The sequence below is a fragment of the Tachyglossus aculeatus genome, chromosome 20 (genome assembly GCF_015852505.1).
Source record: "Tachyglossus aculeatus isolate mTacAcu1 chromosome 20, mTacAcu1.pri, whole genome shotgun sequence".
Lineage (NCBI taxonomy): Eukaryota > Metazoa > Chordata > Mammalia > Monotremata > Tachyglossidae > Tachyglossus > Tachyglossus aculeatus.
Genome location: NC_052085.1, coordinates 31,499,765 through 31,522,551, shown reverse-complemented (window position 1 = coordinate 31,522,551; position 22,787 = coordinate 31,499,765). Strand labels below are relative to the sequence as shown.

General features: G+C 61.6%; 1 protein-coding gene across 1 annotated transcript in view; it reads right to left on the bottom strand.

Moving 5' to 3' along the window:
• Positions 1-473: 473 nt before the first annotated feature.
• The window catches only part of TENM4 (teneurin transmembrane protein 4), a 391,883-nt gene continuing 369,569 nt past the window's right edge, over positions 474-22,787 (bottom strand). Inside the window, exons 17-36 of the mRNA XM_038761748.1 lie at positions 22,110-22,310; positions 21,694-21,879; positions 21,308-21,334; positions 20,865-21,011; positions 17,795-18,014; positions 17,582-17,701; positions 15,049-15,310; positions 12,750-13,017; positions 12,513-12,656; positions 11,945-12,194; positions 11,531-11,551; positions 10,691-10,932; positions 10,363-10,517; positions 9,235-10,112; positions 8,788-8,960; positions 8,226-8,461; positions 6,495-6,791; positions 1,668-3,285; positions 1,414-1,556; positions 474-1,317 (exon numbers count right to left, since the gene is read on the bottom strand). Of these exons, the coding sequence (XP_038617676.1) occupies positions 556-1,317; positions 1,414-1,556; positions 1,668-3,285; positions 6,495-6,791; positions 8,226-8,461; positions 8,788-8,960; positions 9,235-10,112; positions 10,363-10,517; positions 10,691-10,932; positions 11,531-11,551; positions 11,945-12,194; positions 12,513-12,656; positions 12,750-13,017; positions 15,049-15,310; positions 17,582-17,701; positions 17,795-18,014; positions 20,865-21,011; positions 21,308-21,334; positions 21,694-21,879; positions 22,110-22,310 (6,350 nt within the window). The 3' untranslated portion in view covers positions 474-555. The remainder of the gene's footprint in view (positions 1,318-1,413; positions 1,557-1,667; positions 3,286-6,494; positions 6,792-8,225; positions 8,462-8,787; positions 8,961-9,234; positions 10,113-10,362; positions 10,518-10,690; positions 10,933-11,530; positions 11,552-11,944; positions 12,195-12,512; positions 12,657-12,749; positions 13,018-15,048; positions 15,311-17,581; positions 17,702-17,794; positions 18,015-20,864; positions 21,012-21,307; positions 21,335-21,693; positions 21,880-22,109; positions 22,311-22,787) is intronic.

The window sequence follows — 22,787 nt, the reverse complement described above, 5'->3', positions numbered from 1 at the left end:
CCCATCCCACTCTCCCCTCTCACCCCCGGTGCTTGGTCCAGAGTGACCGCTCGGTAAATGCCCAGACTGGCAACCCTGGTGCCCCTGGGGCCCGTCAGTCCCCGAGCCCAGCCCGCTCCTCCCCAGGACCCGCGGCATCAGCGAGGCTCCTCGTCTCCACTGAGAGGGTCGGCGGGCCCAGCCGGGGCCCTCGGACGGAACTCGCGAAGGAAAACCACGGACGTTTCACCTCGGGATCAGAGCCCGGGACCCCATCCGCGGCTGAGACACGCGAGCACAGACGTCCAGGGTCACTGAGCATCGGCCCTCCCCTTCCCCGGCGTCTCGAGGAGGGGTCGGGGCCCCCCGGGGAAGGGGGAGCGACGGCGGGAAGGAGAGGACAACGGGGAAACGGCACACGTGCGCGGGAGAGAAACACAGAGGGGAAACGAGACGTCTTTTTCACCGACCACGCGACGGAAAGTAAACCACCCTTGGCTCGCGCCCGGCGTGGGCCGCCGCCGCCGCCCCCTCCGTCGTCCCGCCCGGCGGCGGTCGGTCGGCCGTCCGGCCGTGTCACCTCTTGCCCATCTCGCTCTGTCGCACAAAGCGGACGTTGTGTTCGCTGTCGGCCAGCTCGGGGTAGCGCTCGGGCGCCAGGACGAAGAAGCCGTCGTAGCCGGGCACGCGGCCGGTGGCCAGCAGCTGCCGCCGCTCGGCCTCGCTCCAGGCCCGGGCCCCGTCCTCGCCGTCCCGCAGGCGCTGCCGCTCGCGCGCCCAGGCCCCGGCCACGGCCCGCTCGCGGGCCAGCCCCAGCACCCGCGCCCGCTCCTCGTCCGGGCTGGCGCCGTAGCGGGTATGCAGGCACAGGGCCCCGCGCCGCAGCTGCACGTCGGTGAAACGTCTCGTCCGGCCTCCCGGCGCGGCGGCCCCGACCTGGGCCACGGTCACGTCCAGGCCCCCGTCCAGGGTCCGCCGGCCGCCGCTCAGCCCCAGCACCGCCAGGTCGCCCTCGGGGGGCCCCGGCTTGACGAAGTAGTGGGTGTCCACCCCGTCCAGCGTGAAGTGCAGCCGCTCCAGGTAGCGGGCGCCGTCCAGCACGGCCGCCACCCGGCGCCCGTCCTCGCTGGCCGAGCCGGTGATGTCGGTGGTCACCCGGCCGTCCTTCAGGGCGAACTTGACCCCCTTGCCGAAGACGGAGCCTCCCGCGGCGAAGCGGCCGCCCTCCGGGGCCCGCCCGCAGCCGCCGCCCACGGCCTCGCCCAGCTGCTCGAACCGCTCCAGGGTGACGAAGGCCTTCAGCTGCTTCTGCACGTCGCACTGCACCCCGAGGATGGACTGGGGAGAGCCGCGGGGTGGGGGGGCGTGAGCGACCCGGGCGGGTGGGCCCCCCGGACCCGCCGCCCACCGCCCTGCCGCCCGGCCCCGTCTCACCTTGCTGTCGTCCCACTCCTGGGTCCTGGTCTGCGTGCGGGTCAGCTCGTAGGAGGGCTGCGTGGCCGTGCCGTCCGGCCCGGGGAAGCCCGGGATCACGTTGTGCAGCTGGAACCCGAACGTGCGCAGCCAGCTGTTGACGTCTGCAACGGGGGACACAAGACCAGAGGGCTGCCCATCCCGGCCCCCCGGGAGCCGGGGGGTCGGTCACCCCGGCCCCGGGGCCGTCCCGGGCCCGCCTCCCGCCGGCTCACCGGTCATGTAGCAGCGGACGTCCTGCGCGTGGCCGACGGGGTTGTTGTCCTGGAAGGCGTAGAGGTTGAAGGGGCGGAGCTGCCCGCCGGCGAGCCGCCTCCAGACGTCCGGGTCCGGGCCGGTCCAGCGTCCGGCCAGGGCGTCGTAGTCGCGCCGCCCCAGGTGCACCAGCTTGGTGAGCGGGTCGTAGAGGCCGCCGCGGTAGCCCAGGGCCAGCTGGAAGTCGGGGTTGGTGTCGCCGTAGACCTCGCCGAAGGCGGTGTAGTGGAGCCGCTTGACCACGAGGCCGGCGCCGCTGAAGACGGCCAGCGGCGTGCCCACGTCGTCGCAGGCCACGTAGAACTCGGCCCCGCCGCTGCGCTCCATGGCGAACAGGTGGCCCCGCGGGTCGTAGTAGAGCGAGGTGATCTCGGCGCTGGAGTGGTTGTACAGGTGGGTCACCCGGGTGGGCCGGGCCAGGTCGGCGTAGAAGAACTGCAGGTGGTGGCCGGGGGCCGGCCGGCTGGACACGCGGCGGCCCAGCCCGTCGTAGCGGTAGCGCACGGTCCAGCCGCCGGCCCGGCTGGAGGCCCGGGCCAGGAGGCCGGCCGAGCTGTAGTGGAAGACCTCCCCGCCCCGCCGCCGCAGGAAGCCGTCCTCGTCCAGCTGGTAGTGGAGGTCGCCCAGGCGCGTCAGGCGGTCGCGCGGGTCGTAGCGCAGCGGGGTCAGGCGGGCCCCGCCCCCGGGGCTCAGCAGGTGGAGGTTGCCGTTGGGGTCGTAGCCGTAGCGCCACAGGGGCCGCCCGTCCAGGGCCACGGCCTGCAGCTGGCCGTCCGCGTCGTAGTCGTAGGCGTAGCGCGTGGCGTTGGCGTAGGGCCCCACCCGCAGCTCGCGGCCCACCACCCGGCCCGCCCCGTCGTAGCGCACGGTCAGCCAGTAGACGAGCGAGCGGAAGATCTCGTACTGGACCTCCTTGGTGCGGCCGTAGGCGTCCAGGTGCTCGGTGCGCGTCATGGCGGCCGTGGTGATGATCTGGTTGACGTCGTAGTAGATGACGCCGAACTTGCCGAACTGCTCCACCTTGCCCGACACGTCGTCGTAGCGGTACAGGTCGATGGGCAGCGGCGTCTCGTTGACCACCGCCTGCATGCTGGTCACGCGGAAGCTGTTGTCGTAGTGGTAGTCGAAGCGGGCGTGGACCAGGCCCTCCTCGGCGAACCGCCACAGCTGCCGGTCCACCAGGGGCCCGATCTGCCGGAAGCGCACGGCGCAGGCGAAGCCGTCGCCCGCCTGCAAGTGGACCGTCTTCAGCGTGCCCGCCGCCTCGTCGTAGCCGAAGGCCACCCTGGTGGCGTCGTACAGCACCTCGGCCAGCTTGGCCAGCGGCCCGTAGCGGTACACCACCCGCCGGCCCGTGCCCAGGTACCGCGTGCCCAGCAGGCGCCCGTCGGCGCCGAAGTCCCGGACCACCGAGGCGTTGCCCCCGGGGGGCCGGTAGATGTCCCGGTAGTAGCCCACCGAGCGGACCGTCTCCAGCGTCTGCCGCGCCACGTTGGGCATGGTCACCGACGCCAGCCGCTCGTTCTCGTCGAACTCGAACACGTACTGGCGCTGGCTGGGCAGCAGCAGCACCGTGGACTGCGGGGGGAACGGCGGGGGGGGGACCCCCCGCGGGAGACGTCAGGGAGCCCGGCCCCCTCGCCCGCTCCCCAGGGAACGGGGCTGGTGACCGTTCAACTGCGTTCCCCCAAGCGCTTCCTAACGATAAGCGTAACAGCGATGGCGTTTATTAAGCGCTTACTACGTGCCAAGCACCGGGGGGGTTACAGGGTGATCGGGTCGTCCCACGTGGGGCTCCCGGTCTTTATCCCCATTTTACAGATGAGGTCACTGAGGAACAGAGACGCTAAGGGACCGCTGATCTCCTCACTGTACCTCGTTCTCGCCTGTCCCGCCGTCGACCCCTGGCCCACGTCATCCCCCGGGCCTGGAATGCCCCCAATCCCTCTGCCCCTCCGCCAAGCTAGCTCTCTTCCTCCCTTCAAGGCCCTGCTGAGAGCTCACCTCCTCCAGGAGGCCTTCCCAGACTGAGCCCCTTCCTTCCTCTCCCCCTCGTCCCCCTCTCCATCCCCCCATCTTACCTCCTTCCCTTCCCCACAGCACCTGTATATATGTATATATGGTTGTACATATTTATTACTCTATTTATTTATTTATTTATTTTACTTGTACATTTCTATCCTATTTATTTTATTTTGTTGGTATGTTTGGTTCTGTTCTCTGTCTCCCCCTTTTAGACTGTGAGCCCACTGTTGGGTAGGGACTGTCTCTATGTGTTGCCAATTTGTACTTCCCAAGCGCTTAGTACAGTGCTCTGCACATAGTAAGCGCTCAATAAATACGATTGATTGATTGATTGATTGATTACTAGGAGCTAGTATAGATACAAAGTAGGTAGAGATACAAGGTAACAAGGTTGGTCACAGCCCCTTCCTTCCTCTCCCCCTCGTCCCCCTCTCCATCCCCCCATCTTACCTCCTTCCCTTCCCCACAGCACCTGTATATATGTATATATGGCTGTACATATTTATTACTCTATTTATTTATTTATTTATTTTACTTGTACATTTCTATCCTATTTATTTTATTTTATTGGTATGTTTGGTTCTGTTCTCTGTCTCCCCATTTTAGACTGTGAGCCCACTGTTGGGTAGGGACTGTCTCTATGTGTTGCCAATTTGTACTTCCCAAGCGCTTAGTACAGTGCTCTGCACATAGTAAGCGCTCAATAAATACGATTGATTGATTGATTGATTGATTACTAGGAGCTAGTATAGATACAAAGTAGGTAGAGATACAAGGTAACAAGGTTGGTCACAGCCCCTTCCTTCCTCTCCCCCTCGTCCCCCTCTCCATCCCCCCATCTTACCTCCCTCCCTTCCCCACAGCACCTGTATATGTGTATATATGCTTGTACATATTTTTTTACTCTATTTATTTATTTATTTAATTTATTTGTACATATCTATTCTATTTATTTTATTTTGTTAGTATGTTTGGTTTTGTTCTCTGTCTCCCCCTTTTAGACTGTGAGCCCACTGTTGGGTGGGGACTGTCTCTGTATGTTGCCAATTTGTACTTCCCAAGCGCTTAGTACAGTGCTCTGCACATAGTAAGCGCTCAATAAATACGACTGATGATGATGATGATCTGTTTTTTTTTCTGATGGTATTGACGCCCGTCTGCTTGTTTTGTTTTGTCGTCTGTCTCCCCCTTCTAGACTGTGAGCCCGTTGTTGGGAAGGGATTGTCTCTATCTGTTGCCGAACCGTACTTCCCAAGCGCTTAGTACAGTGCCCCGCACACAGTAAGCCCTCAATAAATACGACTGAATGAATGAATTAATGATGTTTATATTTCTATAATTCTATTTATTCTGGTGGTATTGATGCCTGTCTACTTGTTTTGTTTTGTCGTCTGTCTCCCCCTTCTAGACTGTGAGCCCGCTGTTGGGTAGGGACCGTCTCTATATGTTGCCAATTTGGACTTCCCAAGCGCTTAGTACAGTGCTCTGCACACAGTAAGCGCTCAATAAATACGATTGAATGAATGAATCAATCAATCAGTCATATTTATTGAGCGCTTCCTGTGTGCAGAGCACTGTACTAAGCGCTTGGGAAGTCCAAGTTGGCAACATGTAGAGACGGTCCCTACCCAACAGCGGGCTCACAGTCTAGAAGGGGGAGACAGAGAACGAAACAAGACTGGCCCAACGTCCCACTGCTGACGGCTGGCGGAGCCGGGATTTGAACCCATGACCTCTGACTCCAAAGCCCAGGCTCTTTCCGCCGAGCCGCGCTCCTTCTCTTAGTACAGGGCTTCGCACGCAGTAAACGCTCAGTAAATACGAATGAAGCCTACCACCTCACAGCCCCTAGCCTCCTGTAAAATCCTCCTCCACCACCCTACTGCGGGGCTTGATTTCTCTTCTACACCTTCGTGGCTTACTGGAAAGAGCCCGGGCTTTGGAGTCAGAGGTCATGGGTTCAAATCCCAGCTCCGCCACCTGTCACCTGGGTGACTTTGGGCAAGTCACTTCACTTCTCTGCGCTTCAGTGACCTCATCTGTAAAATGGGGATTGACTGTGAGCCCCCCGTGGGGCAACCTGATCACCTTGTAACCTCCCCAGCGCTTAGAACAGTGCTCTGCACATAGAAAGCGCTTAATAAATGCTATCATTATTATTATTATTATTATTATTATTATCCCGTCTCCTCCTGAGCCGGTTGCCTGGCGGAGCTTCTCTCCCGCCGTAGGACAGGGACCGTGTCTTAGCTACCTCGCCGGGGGTCTGGCCCAAAACGGTCACCCGGATTTAGCGAGGAGCCTAAAGAAGGTGGGGTCTTTTGGTGCGTGAGCGAATGCACGTGTGCGTGTTTTTACCTCATCTGTAAAAATGGGGACAACTTGATCACCTTGTATCCCCCCCAGCGCTTAGAACAGTGCTTTGCACATAGTAAGCGCTTAACAAATGCCATCATCATTATTATCATTATTATTTACAGCCTCGTGTGGGACGGGGACTGTATTCAGCTTGATAAACTTGGGTCCAACCCAACGCTTAGAAAAGTGGGCGTTCGGCACGCGGTAAGCGTCGAACCGGTGCCGTCATTACTATTCTGTAGTTACAGCCTCTCCCGACTCTCCCTCCGGTGATCCGGTACGCGGCATCCGAAGACCCCGGGCGACCGGCCGTGCCCGGCGGGAACCGTTCCGTCCTAGCGGACCGTCCAGCACGGGGGGACGCACGGTCAACCCTCCCACCATCCGGCCGGCCCCCCCCCAACCTTCTCCAGGTAGGTGTAGGACCACGTCGTCCCGTCGGCGAAGGTCCTGGAGGTGATGCGTCCGGCCCGGTCGTAGTCCATCCTCTCCGACACGGTGCCCCGCTGGATGCCGGCGACCAGCCCGGCCGGGGTGTAGGTGACGTTGACCCCGTTGAGCCGGCTGCTGGGGGACCAGAGGCTGGGCCGCCCGGCCCGGTCGTACAGGATCCGCAGCGTGAACTTGCGGTGGTCGTCGTAGATCTTCTCCGTACGCGTCACGCGGTCGAAGTCCAGGGACAGCAGGTTGCGGTTGTGGACCTGCGGGGTGGAGGCGGCGGCCCGTGAGTGCGAGAGGCTCCCCGATCCCTCCAGACCCCAACTCAGAGCCGTCGCCGCCTCTCCGCTAGACCGTAAGTCCCTCGAGGGCGGGGATCGCGCGCCCTCCCAAGTGCTCTGGGTAGCGTTCGGTGCAGAGTCGACTGTAAGCCCAGGGGCAGAAATCATCATCATCAATCGTATTTATTGAGTGCTTACTATGTGCAGAGCACTGTACTAAGCGCTTGGGAAGTTCTGTTGAACTCTCCCGGACGCCCGGTGCAGCGCTCCGCACAGGGCGAGACTTGGCTCCTCCGGGGCGGGGATCAGGGCAACTGATGGTCAGCGTCTTCCCGGTGCCCGGCACACAGTCGCTAGCTTGTAGTAGAAAGCAGTATCGACCCACCTGGCTCAATCCGTCCCCAAATCCTGCTGGGTCTACCTTCACGGCATCGCTAAAATCCGCCCCCTCCTCTCCTGCTATCACGATGATCCAAGCACTCACTCGTCCTATCCCACCTGGATTACCGTACCAGCCTCCCTCACTGACCTCCCCACTCCAGTCCATACTTCACTCCGCTGCCTGGATCTAAAAAAAAAATAAATTTCAGTCCGTGCCTTCCCACTCAGGAACCTCCAGCGGCGGTCCATCCACCCCCGCGTCAGACAACGAACTCTTTGCCGTCAGCCTAAGGACGCTCCATCACCTCGCCCCCTCCTACTACAGTCCAGCCCCCACACTCTGCTCCCCTCACCCCAACCTACTCACTGCCTCTCCAGCTCATCTGTCTCTCCGGTGACCCCCTTGTCCAATCTCGCCTCTGGCCCGGCTCACCTTCCCTCGTCACGACTGACAGACCATCGCTCTCCCCACCTTCCAAGTCTTATTAAAATGACATCTCCTCCAGGCGGCCTCCCCTGCTGAAATTTTCCACAGGCCCCCCCCTTCTGCGTTCCCCCGGGGTCCGAATCTTTATTCAGCCCCATCGTCGGCCCCCACGTCCGCGTCTGTAGTTTATTCCAACGCCTGCCTCCCCCGCTAGACTGTGAGCTCTTTCGGGGCAGGGAATGTGTCTGCCGACTCTGTCGCGGTGTGCCCTCCCAAGCGCTTAATACAGCGCTCCTCTCACACAGCAAGCGCTCGATAAATAAATCGGTGGACCGTGAGCTCCCGGAAGGCAGGGACCGCGTCTCTGAATTCTACCGTACTGTTGCGGGCCCTCGGTCCGTACTGTTGCTTGGTGGATAGGGTAAAATAGCATCACGGAAGGCTGTGCCCGGCGGGACCGACTGGACGGAACGGGCATCGGTCCGTGGCCCGGATGCCCGCCGGACCGAGGACTGGAGGAAGAAGTGGTCCTTACTGGATCGCCCCCCGGCCACCCCTCTTACCGCAGTGGCCCGACGGGACTCGGGGCCCGCGCGTGTGCCACCTACCCGCAGCCGGCGGCCGTAGAGGGTGACCTGCCCGCGGGCCTGCTCCTTGCGCTGCCGCCACTCCACCAGGTTGAGGCCGTTGTCGATGGGCAGCGTCACGTTCCTCTTGCCCACGGTGGGGTTCACCGTGCCCGCCAGCAGGTGCGGCTCCGTCTGCAGGGCCACCTCCATCCCGTTGGCCAGCAGGAGACGCAGGGACCCGTCTGCCCCCATGAAGTAGCTGTTGCGCACTTGGTCTGGGGCCGGGGGGAGGAGACGGGGATATGGGGCGGGACGCAGGGCCCGCCGCTTCCCCGCGCCCTCCGCTTCTCGGCTGCCGGGGACCGGCCGGTGGGAAGGCGGGAGGGGGACAGCCGGGGTCGCTTCCCTCCTCATCCCGGGGGCGGGTTCCCCAGACGGGTGGGCGGCGGTCTTCTTCCAACAGAGAGCCCTCCGCTGCTTGGCTGGGGCTTCCTTTCCGCCCCCTCCCCGCCGCCGGTGGATACGGGGGGGCGGCGGTCCGGCGGCCGGGCGAGACCGTGCGGGGCCTTGGGGAGAAGGCAGCGGGGCCCCCGCGCCTCACCTTGCAGCAGCGTGTAGAAGGTGCCCGCGGCGGACAGGTTGGCGGTGACGGTGACCTCGTCCTGGCCGGACCCGTCCGTGCGCACGTGGACCGAGCCGTCGGCGGAGCTGTGGAAACTGCTGACCTGGCCGGTCGGGAAGGTGACGTTGGTCAGGCGGCCGAAGCCGTCGTACCTGCGGCGGCGGAGGGGGCGTGGGGTGAGCGTCCGGCGAGCGCGGGGGCCCACCCACGTTCACCCAGCAGATCCGGGACCGGACCTCCGGCCGCCGGGCCCCACCGCCACTCCCGGTCGTGGGTTCCGGCAGCCCCACGCTGTCCGCCCAGAAGCCCAGAGGAGAAGTCGTCAGGCGGCAGGCCTCTCCTTCCCCGCTCCTCCGGGGACCCCCACGGGGAGCCTCCAGCCCGCCACCCGCCCACGCGTCCCTGGGGCCCCGCCGTCGCGCTCACTCGTAGAAGGTGGTCCAGCCGTCCTCGTTGCTCTTGCTGGCCAGGAGGCCCGAAGAGCCGTGGTACGTCATGGCGGCCAGCTCGCGGCCCTGCGTGGCCAGGCTGCGGAGGGTGCCGTGCGCGCCCAGGGCCAGCCGGTGGACGCGGCCGTCGGGGGCGGCCAGCGCCAGGGGCAGGCCGGCGGAGTCGCGCCGCAGCCGGACGGCGTGGCCGCCGCGGTCGGTGACCAGGGCCAGGCGGCCGGCGTCGTCGTAGGTGAAGTTGTAGAGGAAGGCGCCCGTGGGCAGGCTCTGCGTGTGCAGGTGGCGGCCGCCCGCGTCGAACAGGTACAGCTCCTGGTCGGCCGGCGAGGCCAGCGCGTACAGCCCGTGGGCGTCGGGGGCCGGCCGGTTTGGGCGCACCGCGCGCACCCGCACGTTGCCCAGGTCGGCCACGAAGAGGGCTCCGTCGGCGCAGACGGCCAGGGCGGCCGGCCCGTGGAGCCGGGCGTCCTGCGCGTAGCCGCCGTCGCCCGAGAAGCAGTCGCAGCCGGGGTCGCTCTTGCAGTCGCAGCCGCCCGGGGCCCCGGCCACCAGGGACAGCCGGCCCCCGGCCCCCACCCGCCGCACACGGTTCACCCGCTTCTCGTCCGTCTCGGCCACGTACAGGACGCCCGCGGGAGACACGGCCAGGGCGGCGGCCGACTCCAACGTGGCGGGCCCGGCCGCCGGCCCCAGCAGGAAGGGGTCCAGGCCGGGCACCTGGCAGTGCAGCGGGCGCCCCGCCGCCACGCGCACCTGGTGGTTCTCGGACACCTGCAGCACCACGTTGTTGTCCAGCACGAACAGCGAGTTGTCCAGCGGGCTGACCGCCAAAGCCGTGGGCCACTCCAGGCGCACCTGGCCACGGAAGGGCGGCGTCAGCCGGGGCGGCCCGGCGCCCGGGGCGGGCGAGGAGTCCAACCGGCTCCTTCCCCTGCGTCCCCCCTGCCGTCAGACCAGCCGAGGGAGAGGCCGCCCCAGTCCACCCACGGCAACGGACGCTGGGGCAGGAACCGCTTTCCCCCCGAGGGCTCCCGTCGGGCTCGGCGGGGCGGAGGGGGTCCCAGAGACGGGGAAGGCGTCTCGGCGGGGGAGCGGGGGCGGTCACCTGGGAGATGTCCATGACCGAGTCGCAGCTCAGGGGCCGGGCCGAGGTGAGGTCGTTGGAGCCCAGCAGGGTGGAGATGACGCCGTTCTGGTCGACGCGCCGGATCATGGTGCCGTCCACAAAGTAGATCAGCCCGAACTTGTCCACCGCGATGCCTGGGCCCCGGACAGCGGCCTCGTCAGCCGGCCCCGCCGCGCCTGCCCCCCACCCACCCCCGCCAGTGGCGCGGCCTGGGCCGTCGGGCCCCCACCGAGCCCCTCCTGCCGGGGACGGCGTGGCCCAGCCGCCGGCTCGGCCCGCCCCGGAGCGGGCCGCGGGGGCCACTCACCCCTGGGGTTGGTGAGCGTGGCCTCGATGGCCTTCCCGCCGTCTCCGCAGCGCGCCTCGTCGAAGGGGAGGCACTGGTCCCCCGTCCCGGCCACCGCCTCGGCGTTCTTGGCCAAGTCCTTCGCCGCCCCGGCGCCGCCGGCCACGTCCACCCTGAACACCCGCCGGCTGTTGGTGTCGGAGAGGAACAGGGAGCCGCCGACGGGGTCGGAGGCCAGGTAGTACTTGTGAGCTGGGCTGTGGCTGGAGAGAGGGCACGCGCCCGGAGGCAAAGAGCCCCGTCACCCTCCCGGCCCTGCCGCGGGGCTCCCCCTCATCCCACCCGGACGGGGAAGCCCGATGGCAGACTCCGTCTCTCCCGTCTCCGGGGCCCGGCCCACAGCTGACTCCCCGCCGCGGATGCCTCGGTGCCACCCTTTCCCGGTGGCGGCATACGCCCTGCAGGTCGCCGGGGTCTCAGTGGCACCCGTCCCCGGACCGGTGGGAGCTGGGAAAGGTGCCCGGCTAGGATTCCCGGTGGGTGGCATCACGTCCAAGGATCTGGTCTCCCCACCCAAGGGCGTTTGGCTGACGGGCTAATTGGTCGGGCGGTCCTGCCCGGCACCGACTTCCCGCCACTCCGTCCGGGGTTTTGTGTGTGTGGGGGGGTGTCACTGGTGGCACATGGACCTCGGGACCCCTGAGGCTTCCCTTTTCCCCACTTGTGCCCTCCCACTCTGGGACCAGGGGCTGAGCCGCCCCCGCTCCGGTGACCGCGCCAGGACCCGCCGGACCCAGCGGCCAGGCCGGGGCCTGTGAGGCGGGCAGGGGGCTGCAGCGCGGACGGGGGCCCGCGGCTTACCTATGTCGGAAATCTTTATTTCTGAGAGCCAACCCGGAGAGCAGGGGCAGAAGAGAGAAGGAGGGGTTAGTGGCTGGAGGCCAAAGCGTGTCTGTCTCTGTCTCACTCTCTCCTGCCACCCACCCCGGCAAGACTCCCTCCCCATTGCCCCCAAACCAAGATGGGCACTGCCTGGCTTCCTAAAGACCATAGGCAGAGGCTGTTCCCTGCAGGCGTGTGATTCGCACAACTGGTCCAGATCCAGCCGTGCTCGTACGCGTGCACATACATACACACGTACACCCCTGGAACCACCGAAGGAGTCCCTGACCCGGGACGCAGACGCACACCCTCGCACACCCAAAAGTGGGCGCAGGGTGGGCAGCCCGGCCCAACGCGGAGGAGCCCAGGGCCGAGTCCACCGCGGGAGCCTACCTGAGCTCCAGGACGCTGGTGACATTTCCGGAGGGGAGGAGGCGGCGGATGTAGTTGAAGTCGCCCACGTAGAGGCTGCCGTCGGCGGCGCAGGCCAGGGCCCCGGGGGCCAGCAGCTTGTTGCCCTCGGCCAGGCCGTTGCAGCTCGGGCAGGAGACGCTGCGGCGCCGCCCGTTGCCCAGGACGCTGCTGATGACCGGCGGCTGCTGCGACACGAACTGGTTCTCCCCGTTGCCCTTGTGCAAGATGCCTGAGGGCCGACGGATGGGGACGCCCCCGCCCCCCCCGGGACGGTCAGGCGGGGCCCGGAGGACGGTGGTGGCCGCCGCCGGGGGCCCCACGTCCCGGTCCCGACCACGCCAGGGCCTACCCTTCTAGACTGTGAGCCCACTGTTGGGTCGGGACTGTCTCTATATGTTGCCAACTTGGACTTCCCAAGCGCTTAGTCCAGTGCTCTGCACACAGTAAGCGCTCAGTAAATACGATTGATTGATTGATTGACCCGGCCGGGTCGCCCGGCCTCCCCGGGCCTCGGGTTTCAGCCCCCGCGCCCTCTCCCCCTACCCACCGCTCTGGATGTTGAGGGCGTGATGCCTGTCCAGCGTCCAGCCGCCCAGCTGGGAGGCGTCCATCTCGTAGCCCTGCAGGACCGCGCTCCGCTTCTCCCACAGGATCAGGTCGGGGCAGGACTCGTACTCGTAGCCCACGGACACTGGGGGCGAGGCGGGGGACACGGGGGGTGAGCGAGGCCCGTGCCCGCCCGCGCCCGCCCGCCCTCGCCCGCGCCCGGCCGGGGCTGGCTCACCGAAGGCCTCGGCCAGCCCGTACACCTTCTGCCTGTACACGTCCGTCTTGTCCCAGACGAAGTCGTAGGCCAGGCCCGGGGCGGCGGCGAAGCGGCGGCGGAGCAGACGTCCCTCCACGGCCACTAGCAGGTGGACCCTCAGGAGGTTGAAGGGCACGGAGGCCGGGGTCAGCCCCACCCGCAGCAGCGCCCTGTAGCCGGCCGCCCGGCTGCTCAGGTAGCTCAGCTTCATGCGGCAGCCCGGCAGCGCCATCTCCTCCTGCAGGGCCTGCGAGGGCGCGGACAGGGGTCGGCCCCGGCCCGGCCGAGGACCCCAGCGGGCCGGGGCGTCCGGCCCGAAAGCGGGCCCCACTCCCCGTGCGGCCGGCGCCTTTCTGAGAGAGGCGGGGAGACCCCGGGGGTCCCTGTCAGGGGGTCCACCTTACCCCCGCCTCACCTCCTTCCCCTCCCCACGGCACCTGTATATATGCTTGTACGGATTTTTTACTCTATTTTATTTGTACATGTTTATTTTATTTTAATATGCTTTGTTTTGTTGTCTGTCTCCCCCTTCTATCAATCAATCAATCGTATTTATTGAGCGCTTACTGTGTGCAGAGCACTGGACTAAGCACGGCCGGCGGCTTTCTGAGAGAGGCGGGGAGACCCCGGGGGTCCCTTTCAGGGGGTCCACCTTACCCCCTCCTCACCTCCTTCCCCTCCCCAAGGCACCCATATATATGCTTGTACGGATTTATTACTCTATTTTATTTGTACATGTTTATTTTATTTTAATACGCTTTGTTTTGTTGTCTTCTCCCCCTTCTATCAATCAATCAATCAATCGTATTTATTGAGCGCTTACTGTGTGCAGAGCACTGGACTAAGCGCGGCCGGCGGCTTTCTGAGAGAGGCGGGGAGACCCCGGGGGTCCCTTTCAGGGGGTCCACCTTACCCCCGCCTCACCTCCTTCCCCTCCCCACGGCACCCGTATATATGCTTGTACGGATTTATTACTCTATTTTATTTTTACATGTTTATTTTATTTTAATATGCTTTGTTTTGTTGTCTGTCTCCCCCTTCTATCAATCGTATTTATTGAGCGCTTACTGTGTGCAGAGCACTGGACTAAGCGCTTGGGAAGTACAAGTTATAGACCGTGACTTCTAGACTGTGAGCCCGCTGTTGGGTAGGGACCGTCTCTAGATGTTGCCAACTTGGACTTCCCAAGCGCTTAGTCCGGTGCTCTGCATACAGTAAGCGCTCAGTGAATACGATTGAATGAATGACTATTTATTCTATTTATTTTATTTTGTTAATATGTTTTGTTTTGTTGTCTGTCTCCCCCTTCTACACTGTGAGCCCGCTGTTGGGTAGGGACCATCTCTAGATGTTGCCAACTTGGACTTCCCAAGCACTTAATCCAGTGCTCTGCACACAGTAAGCGCTCAATAAATATGGTTGAATGAATGAATGAACGAATATTTATTCTATTTAATTTATTTTGTTAATATGTTTTGTTTTGTGGTCTGTCTCCCCCTTCTAGACTGTGAGCCCGCTGTTGGGTAGGGACCATCTCTATATGTTGCCAACTTGGACTTCCCAAGCGCTTAATCCAGTGCTCCGCACACAGTAAGCGCTCAATAAATACGACTGAATGAACGAATGAATGACCCCAAGACTGGAGGCCTTTCCCAGCCATGCCTCTAGCAGGGGGTGGGCAGGAAGGTTCTCAATTGCCCGGGAGGTGACCATTACAGGGCTCTGCACAGAGGAACCCGGGAAATAATAATAATAATGATGGCATTTATTAAGCGCTTACTATGTGCCAAGCACTGTTCCAAGCGCTGAGGGGGGATACAAGGTGATCGGGTTATCCCACAGGGGGCTCACAGTCTTAATCCCCATTTGACAGATGAGGGAACTGAGGCACAGAGAAGGGACTTGTCCAAAGCCACACAGCCGTGACCTCTGACTCCAAAGCCCGGGCTCTTCCCACTGAGCCGTGCTGGGAAAGCGCAGCTCTTATGGGCAGGGCTCTATACTGGGCGGCTCCCGTGCGCAGGGCCCCGGTTAGGGCATCTCGTGGATGCAGGGCACCGTCTATCACGTGCAGGGTGCCGTACTGAGCGCCGTCGGCCCCTCGGGAGCGCCGGTGCCGGACGGGACGCGGCCCAGCCCCGTCCTCCGAGCCGGGCCCTCCCCGAAAAGAGCAGAGCACCAGGTCAGCGGTAAGAGCAGTAGTAAGCGCTTAATAAATGCCATCATCATTATTACTATTATTATTAATAAAGCCGGGGGGCCGCCCGGCGGGGCTCACCTGGATCTCGGGCACCACGGGGCCCCGGTCGGCGCAGGAGCCGGCGAAGGCCGTGAGGGGGGACGGGGCGAGGACGGGGTCCGGGCGGGCGAAGTTGCTGAGGTCGCAGCTGGGGATCTCGTTCTCCTCGTGCCTCATGACGACGGTCTCCATGACGAAGAAGCGGCCCCACGGCAGCCACAGCGTGGGCTCCTGCGCGGCGAACGGCGCCCGCTCGAAGCGCAGCTGCACCGACACCCCCCCGTCCGCCACCAGGTCGAAGCTGCGAGGCCGAAGCGGGCGGAGAAAGGGGGGAGGAATACGGCGCTGGAAGACCGACCGCGGCCGGCTTGCCCTCCGAGCACGTGGCGGCTGGGGACGCTTGAGGGACAGATCGTGTGTGTTTGTGTGTGAGAGACACGGCGAGAATATGTGAGGGTGGTGGGTCTTTCTGGGCAAAAAACACTAGCAGTCGGTCCAAGCTGGATCACCTTCCTTCCTCTCCGAACACGTGGCGGCTGAGGACACTTGAGGGACAGATTGTGTGTTTGTGTGTGAGAGACACGGCGAGAATGTGTGAGGGTGGTGGGTCTTTCTGGGCACAAGACACTAGCAGTCGGTCCAAGCTGGATCACCTTCCTTCCTCTCCCCCTCGTCCCCCTCTCCACCCCCCCATCTTACCTCCTTCCCTTCCCCACAGCACCTGTATATATGTCTGTACATATTTATTACTCTATTTTACCTGTACATCTCTATTCTATTTATTTTATTATGTTAGTATGTTTGGTTTTGTTGTCTGCCTCCCCCTTTTGGACTGTGAGCCCACTGTTGGGTAGGGACTGTCTCTATATGCTGCCAACTTGGACTTCCCAAGCGCTTAGTACAGTGCTCTGCACACAGTAAGCGCTCAATAAATATGATTGATTGATTGATTGATTGATTTTACCTGTACACATCTATTCTATTTATTTTATTTTGTTAGTATGTTTGGTTTTGTTCTCTGTCTCCCCCTTCGAGACTGTGAGCCTGCTGTTGGGTAGGGACCGTCTCTATATGCTGCCAACTTGGACTTCCCAAGCGCTTAGTCCAGTGCTCTGCACACAGTAAGCGCTCAATAAATACGATTGAACGAATTGTACATATTTATTACTCTATTTATTTTACTTGTACATATTTATTCTATTTTGTTAATTTGCTTTGTTGTCTGTCTCCCCCTTCAAGACTGTGAGCCTGCTGTTGGGTAGGGACCGTCTCTAGATGTTGCCAACTTGGACTTCCTGAGCGCTTAGTACAGTGCTCTGCACACAGTAAGCGCTCAATAAATATGATTGAATGAATGAATGAATAAATACGATTGAATGAATGAATGAATGAATGAATGAATGAATGGCCAGTGAAGACCACTGCTGGTGAGGATAGTGACTTAGGGAGAGAAAGCTGATCTCTCAGCAGCTGTTCCTCACCAGGTCCCAGTCCCACACCAGCTAATAATAATGGTATTTGGGGGTTTTTTTGCTTTTTAAATAGCATTTATTAAGCGCTTACTATGTGCAAAGCACTGTTCTAAGCGCTGTTAAATGTTTACTATAATAATAATGATGATGATGGCATTTGTTAAGCGCTTACTATGTGCAAAGCACTGTTCTAAGCGCTGTTAAGTGCTTATTATATTCCAAGCACTGTACTAGCCACTGGGGTAGCTATAGTGACTTTGGGCAAGTCACTTCACTTCTCTGGGCCTCGGTTCCCTCAGCTGGAAAATGGGGATGAAGACTGTGAGCCCCCCGTGGGACAACCTGATCACCTTGTAACCCCCCCGCCCAGCGCTTAGAACAGTGCTTTGCACATAGTAAGTGCTTCATAAATGACGTTATTATTATTATTATTACTATTACAAGATAATCAGCTCCCACAAGAGACTCACAGACTAAGCAGGACGGAGAACAGGCATCGAATCCCCATTCTGCAGAGGAGGGAACCGAGGCACGGAGAAGTGAAGTGACCCGGCCAGGGTCACGCAGAGGACGAGTGGCAGAGCCGGGATTAGAACCCAGGTCCTCCGATAATAATAATATCCCCCTTTTAGTCCCCCTTTTAGACTGTGAGCCCACGGTTGTGTAGGGACTGTCTCTCTATGTTGCCAACTTGTACTTCCCAAGCGCTGTAAGCGCTCAATAAATACGACTGATGATGATGATGATGACCATCATCATCAATCGTATTTATTGAGCGCTTACTATGTGCAGAGCACTGTACTAAGCGCTTGGGAAGTACAAATTGGCAACATAGAGAGACAGTCCCTACCCAACAGTGGGCTCGCAGTCTAAAAGGGGGAGACAATGATGATGGTTTCCCAGATGAGGTAACTGAGGCCCGGAGACGTGAAGTGACTTGCCCAGAGTCACACAGCTGACAGTTGGTGGAGCCGGGGATTCGAACCCATGACGTCCGACTCCAGAGACCGTGTTCTTCCCACGGGGCCACGCTGCCTCCCGAGAGGGGTCGTTCCCGGGTTGGGAGAGGAGTGGGCCGTGCCGCCCCGTCGCCCCCTCACCTGCCGTCCTGCCGGCTGACGGTGTGGCCCAGGGCCGGCTTGCGGACGAAGCTGACGCGGACGCCCACGAGCGGAGTGCCGTCGGAGGTCACGACCTGCCCGCGGATGACACAGGCGTGCCTGCGGGGACGGGGGGGACGAGAGGGCCCAGTGAGCGTCCCCGTGCCCCCCAGCCGGCGCCCCCTCACCCTTCCGCCGCGACTGGGCCCGTACTGGCCGTCGAAGGGGTCGTCCCCCGGGACGCTGTGGGTGCCGTCCTGGCCGACGAGGAAGCGCACGCGGTCGTAGAAGGAGCGCAGGCCTGGCGGGGCGGCGGCGGGCTCGGGGCCTTGCTGGAGGAGGTCCAGGGGGTCGGGCGAGCCGTGGCAGAGGGCATCGCCGTGGCACAGCGGCTGCAGGCAGCAGTCCGGGTCCAGGCAGTCCCCCAGGCCGTCTGCGGAGGGGCGAGCCCGGGGGTCGGCCGCCCGTCCGCCCACCCTCCGCTGCCCCGTCTCCCCAGGCGCGCCCGCGGCCGCTCCCCAGATTTCCGGGTCGTTTAGTGCTTTGCCCATAGTAAGCGCTTAACAAATACCATCATTATTATTATTATTTGCTTGGACTCAGGAAGGGCCCCGAGGGTCCCGATCGATCATAACGATGGCATTTATCTTATAATAATAATAATAATAATGGCATTTATTAAGTGCTTACTATGTGCAAAGCACTGCTCTAAGCGCTGGGGAGGCTACACGATTATCAGGTTGTCATCATCATCATCATCAATCGTATTTATTGAGCGCTTACTATGTGCAGAGCACTGTACTAAGCGCTTGGGAAGTACAAATTGGCAACAGATAGAGACAGTCCCTACCCAACAGTGGGCTCACAGTCTAAAAAGTGGGCTCACAGTCTAAAAAGTGGGCTCACAGTCCCTCCCTGTTGTCCCTCTTGGGGCTCACAGTCTCAGTCCCCATTTTACAGAGGAGGTAGCTGAGGCCCAGAGAAGTGAAGTGACTTGCCCAAAGTCACACAGCTGACAATTGGCGGAGCCGGAATTTGAACCCATGACCTCGGACTCCAAAGCCCGGGCTCTTTCCACTGAGCCACGCTGCTTCTTTAATCTTATCTCATCTTACCTCCTTCTCTTCCCCACAGCACCTGTAATATGTATATATGTTTGTGCATATTTATTACTCTATTTATTTATTTATTTTACTTGTACATATCTATTCTATTGATTTTATTTTGTTAGTATGTTTGCTTTTGTTCTCTGTCTCCCCTTTTAGACTGTGAGCCCACTGTTGGGTAGGCACGGTCTCTATAAGTTGCCACCTTGTACTTCCCAAGTGCTTAGTACAGTGCTCTGCACACAGTAAGCGCTCAATAAATATGATTGATTGATTGATTGATGAAGCACTTACTATATGCAAAGCGCTGTTCTAAGCACTGGGGAGGTTACAAGGTGATCAGGTTGTCCCCCGGGGGGGCTCACAGTCTTAATCCCCATTTTACAGATGAGGGAACAGAGGCCCAGAGAAGTGAAGTTCGTTCATTCAGTCGTATTTATTGAGCGCTTACTGTGTGCAGAGCACTGTACTAAGCGCTTGGGAAGTCCAAGTTGGCAACATCTAGAGAAGGTCCCTACCCAACAGTGGGCTCAAGGTCTAGAAAGTGAAGTGACTCACCCAAAGCCACACAGCTGACAGTCGGCGGAGCTGGGATTTGAACCCATGACCTCCGACTCCAAAGCCCGGGCTCTTTCCACTGAGCCACGCTGCTTCTCAGATCGCACTCAGCTGCCGGCTACAGGGGCTCCCACGGGTTTAGGGGTCTTTGGGGTTCCGGGGTCCACGGGACTGGGGGGAATGTGGGGGACACTGGGAGGGGTTTGTGCACACTGACACGGAAACCTTTGTATGGGAGGGAGTGCCCACTGTCCCGGGCACCAACTGTGGGCAGGCGGCAGACCGGGTGCCCGCTGTGAACGGGGCGACGTACCAATCAATCAATCAGTCGCCTTTATTGAGCGCTTACTGTGTGCAGAGCACTGTACTAAGTGCTTGGGAAGTCCAAGTTGGCAACATATAGAGACAGTCCCTACCCAGCAGTGGTAAGCAATGTGTGGAGCACTGTGGGTGCAGTTTTCACTCCCTGCAAATGACCACCACCACCTGGTCCGATCACTCCGATCCCGAATGCCCGCTCACCGATCCCCCTACCTCCAGCACGTTTGGGCCCCTAAAACATTTCCAGAGCGTCACTCTGAGAAGCAGCGTGGCTCAGTGGAAAGAGCCCGGGCTTTGGAGTCAGAGGTTCAAATCCCGGCTCCGCCGACGGTCAGCTGTGTGACTCGGGGCAAGTGACAACTTCTCGGGGCCTCAGTTTTCCTCATCTGGAAGATGGGGATGAAAACCGTGAGCCCCCCCCCATAGGATCACCTGATCACCTTGTAACCTCCCCAGCGCTTTGCACATAGTAAGCGCTTAACAAAGGCCCTATTGAGAGCTCACCTCCTCCAGGAGGCCTTCCCAGACTGAGCCCCTTCCTTTCTCTCCCCCTCGTCCCCCTCTCCATCCTCCCCTTCTTACCTCCTTCCCTTCCCCACAGCACCTGTATATATGTATATATGTTTGTACATATTTATTACTCTATTTATTTATTTATTTTACTGGTACATATCTATTCTATTTATTTTATTTTGTTAGTCTGTTTGGTTTTGTTCTCCGTCTCCCCCTTTTAGACTGTGAGCCCACTGTTGGGTAGGGACAGTCTCTGTATGTTGCCAATTTGTACTTCCCAAGTGCTTAGTCCAGTGCTCTGCACATAGTAAGCGCTCAATAAATACGATTGATGATGATGATGATGATAACAAATGCCACGGTCAGTATTATTATTACTACGTACAGGGCACTCACTGTATGCAGAGCAGCCGCTCTGTATGTTGCCAATTTGTACTTCCCAAGCGCTTAGTCCAGTGCTCTGCACATAGTAAGCGCTCAATAAATACGATTGATGATGATGATGATGATAACAAATGCCACGGTCAGTATTATTATTACTACGTACAGGGCACTCACTGTATGCAGAGCAGCCGCTCTGTATGTTGCCAATTTGTACTTCCCAAGCGCTTAGTCCAGTGCTCTGCACATAGTAAGCGCTCAATAAATACGATTGATGATGATGATGATGATGATAACAAATGCCACGGTCATTATTATTATTACGTACAGGCACTCACTGTACGCAGAGCAGCCGCTGTGACCCGAGCGGGCGCCGCGTAGCCGCCCCGCGCCCGCCCTCCTACCTGCGTCGTTGTCTTTGCCGTCGCCGCAGGCCGTCTCCATGGCGGTCTCGCAGCCGGTGCCTCGCCACCCCAGCTGGCAGACGCAGTTCCAGCCGTCCAGGGCCAGCGTGCATTTGCCGTGGCCGTTGCACAGCCCGGGGCAGCCCTCTGCGCGGGGAGACACCGGACGGACGGACCGCCGGACGGATGGCGGGGGCCCCTTCCCCTCCCCACCCCGGGATCCCCTTCCCGGCCGGATCGGGGTGGCCGTCCCGTCCCCGGAGCCCACACAGGGTACGGGAGGACGGGGCCTCGTGGATGGGACAGAGGGAGCGTGCACGTGTGATCCGAATGCGTCTCTACGGGCCCAGCGACAGGAACGCACATGCTCCCAGAGACCCATCTGGGAGGGAAGTGGGGCAGACGGTTGGACAGAGGGAAGGAGGAGGGAGGGAGGCTCTTACCTTTCACAACCTTATCCAGGTAATGAGCTTAGGAGACATAAGACGAGACAGACGTGAGGTAGCACGGAGCCGGGACGCCAGTGGGGACACGGAGCCAGTGCGCGTGGCCTGTCTGTACCGGCCCGGACAGGGGGACACCGAACCTCCCCGCTTCCCCACCAATACCGGGTTGGAACGGGCTTTCCTGTCCAGCCCTAGGATGTATCCGGGCCTTGGACGGCCCCCGGATGAGGTGACCGCCCTCGCCCCCACCCCACACTCTGAGGCGGCAGGGAGGCACGGGAAGGGGACGGTGGGTCCTCCGACCGCCATGGCCCCGGGGGTCCGGGCGGCGACGGGCCCGTTGACGTCCGCGGGGGAGAACCGAGGCCCCCCGCGCTCCGTACCGATGGTGCAGTGCTCGCCGTTCCAGCCGGGGCTGCATTCGCACTTGCCGTCGTGGCAGGTGCCGTGCTCGCTGCAGCGCGGGTGGCACGCCCTCTGCTCGCAGGCCGAGCCCATCCAGCCGTCGTCGCAGCGGCAGGCGCCCCCCACGCAGGTGCCGTGGCTGCCGCAGTCGGCCGCGCACACCTCTGCGGCCCGCGGGAAGAGGAGGCCGGGAGGAGGGGAAGAGCCGGGACGGAGCCGTCAGCCGACCGGTTGACGGGGGCTGGGCCCAGGGGGCGGTGGGGCAGAGGGTAGCGCTTCCACGATCCCCCCTTGCCCTTGACCCCGCACCTCCCCAGCTGGGGCTGACGGGACAGGCCGGAGTGGTGAACGCCGCCACTCTACCCGCGCATACCACCCCGGTCGCCGTGCTCACCGACAGAGCAGTCGTGTCCGGTCCAGCCGGGGTCGCAGCCGCAGAGCCCGCCGTCGGCGAGGACGTTCCCGTGGCCTGAGCACTGGTCCAGGCAGGTGGCGCGGGGGGACTCGCAGCTGGGCCCGCCCCAGCCCACGGAGCAGTGGCACACGCCGCGGACGCACACCCCCCGCCCGGAGCACGTGGGGTCCATGCAGTCCACTGCCGGGGAGACCGAGGCAGCGCCGTCAGAGCCGGGGGCCCCGGAGCCCGGTCCGGGCCTAGCCACGAGGGTGGGCGTCCGGGCTCCTTGGAGGGTCCCGGCTGGGGACGGGGTCCCGCGCTCAATGGGGGAGGAGACGGTCCCGGGCCCGCCCTCGGGGCCAACTCCTCGCCCGCCTCCTCCGGGACAAGAACTCCGAGGCCCGGCTCCCATTCCCCCCGGCCTTGACCTCCCTTCTCTGGGGTGACGGGTGGCTCCGGACGTCCCGTGACCCCGGGCGCTTTGCCCCCAACTTCCTGCCGGCTTCTCATCCCAACCCTGGGGCTCCAGGGGTGCCGGAAGGGGAAGGCCACTTGGCGGGTGGGTAGGGCCCGGCACGGGACCGAGCGGGCTGGGAAAGGGCGAGTGAAGAACGGGAACCAACCCCAGACGATGGCAGAGTGGTCTTGCGGCTCAGGGGACAGAGCGGACCGCGT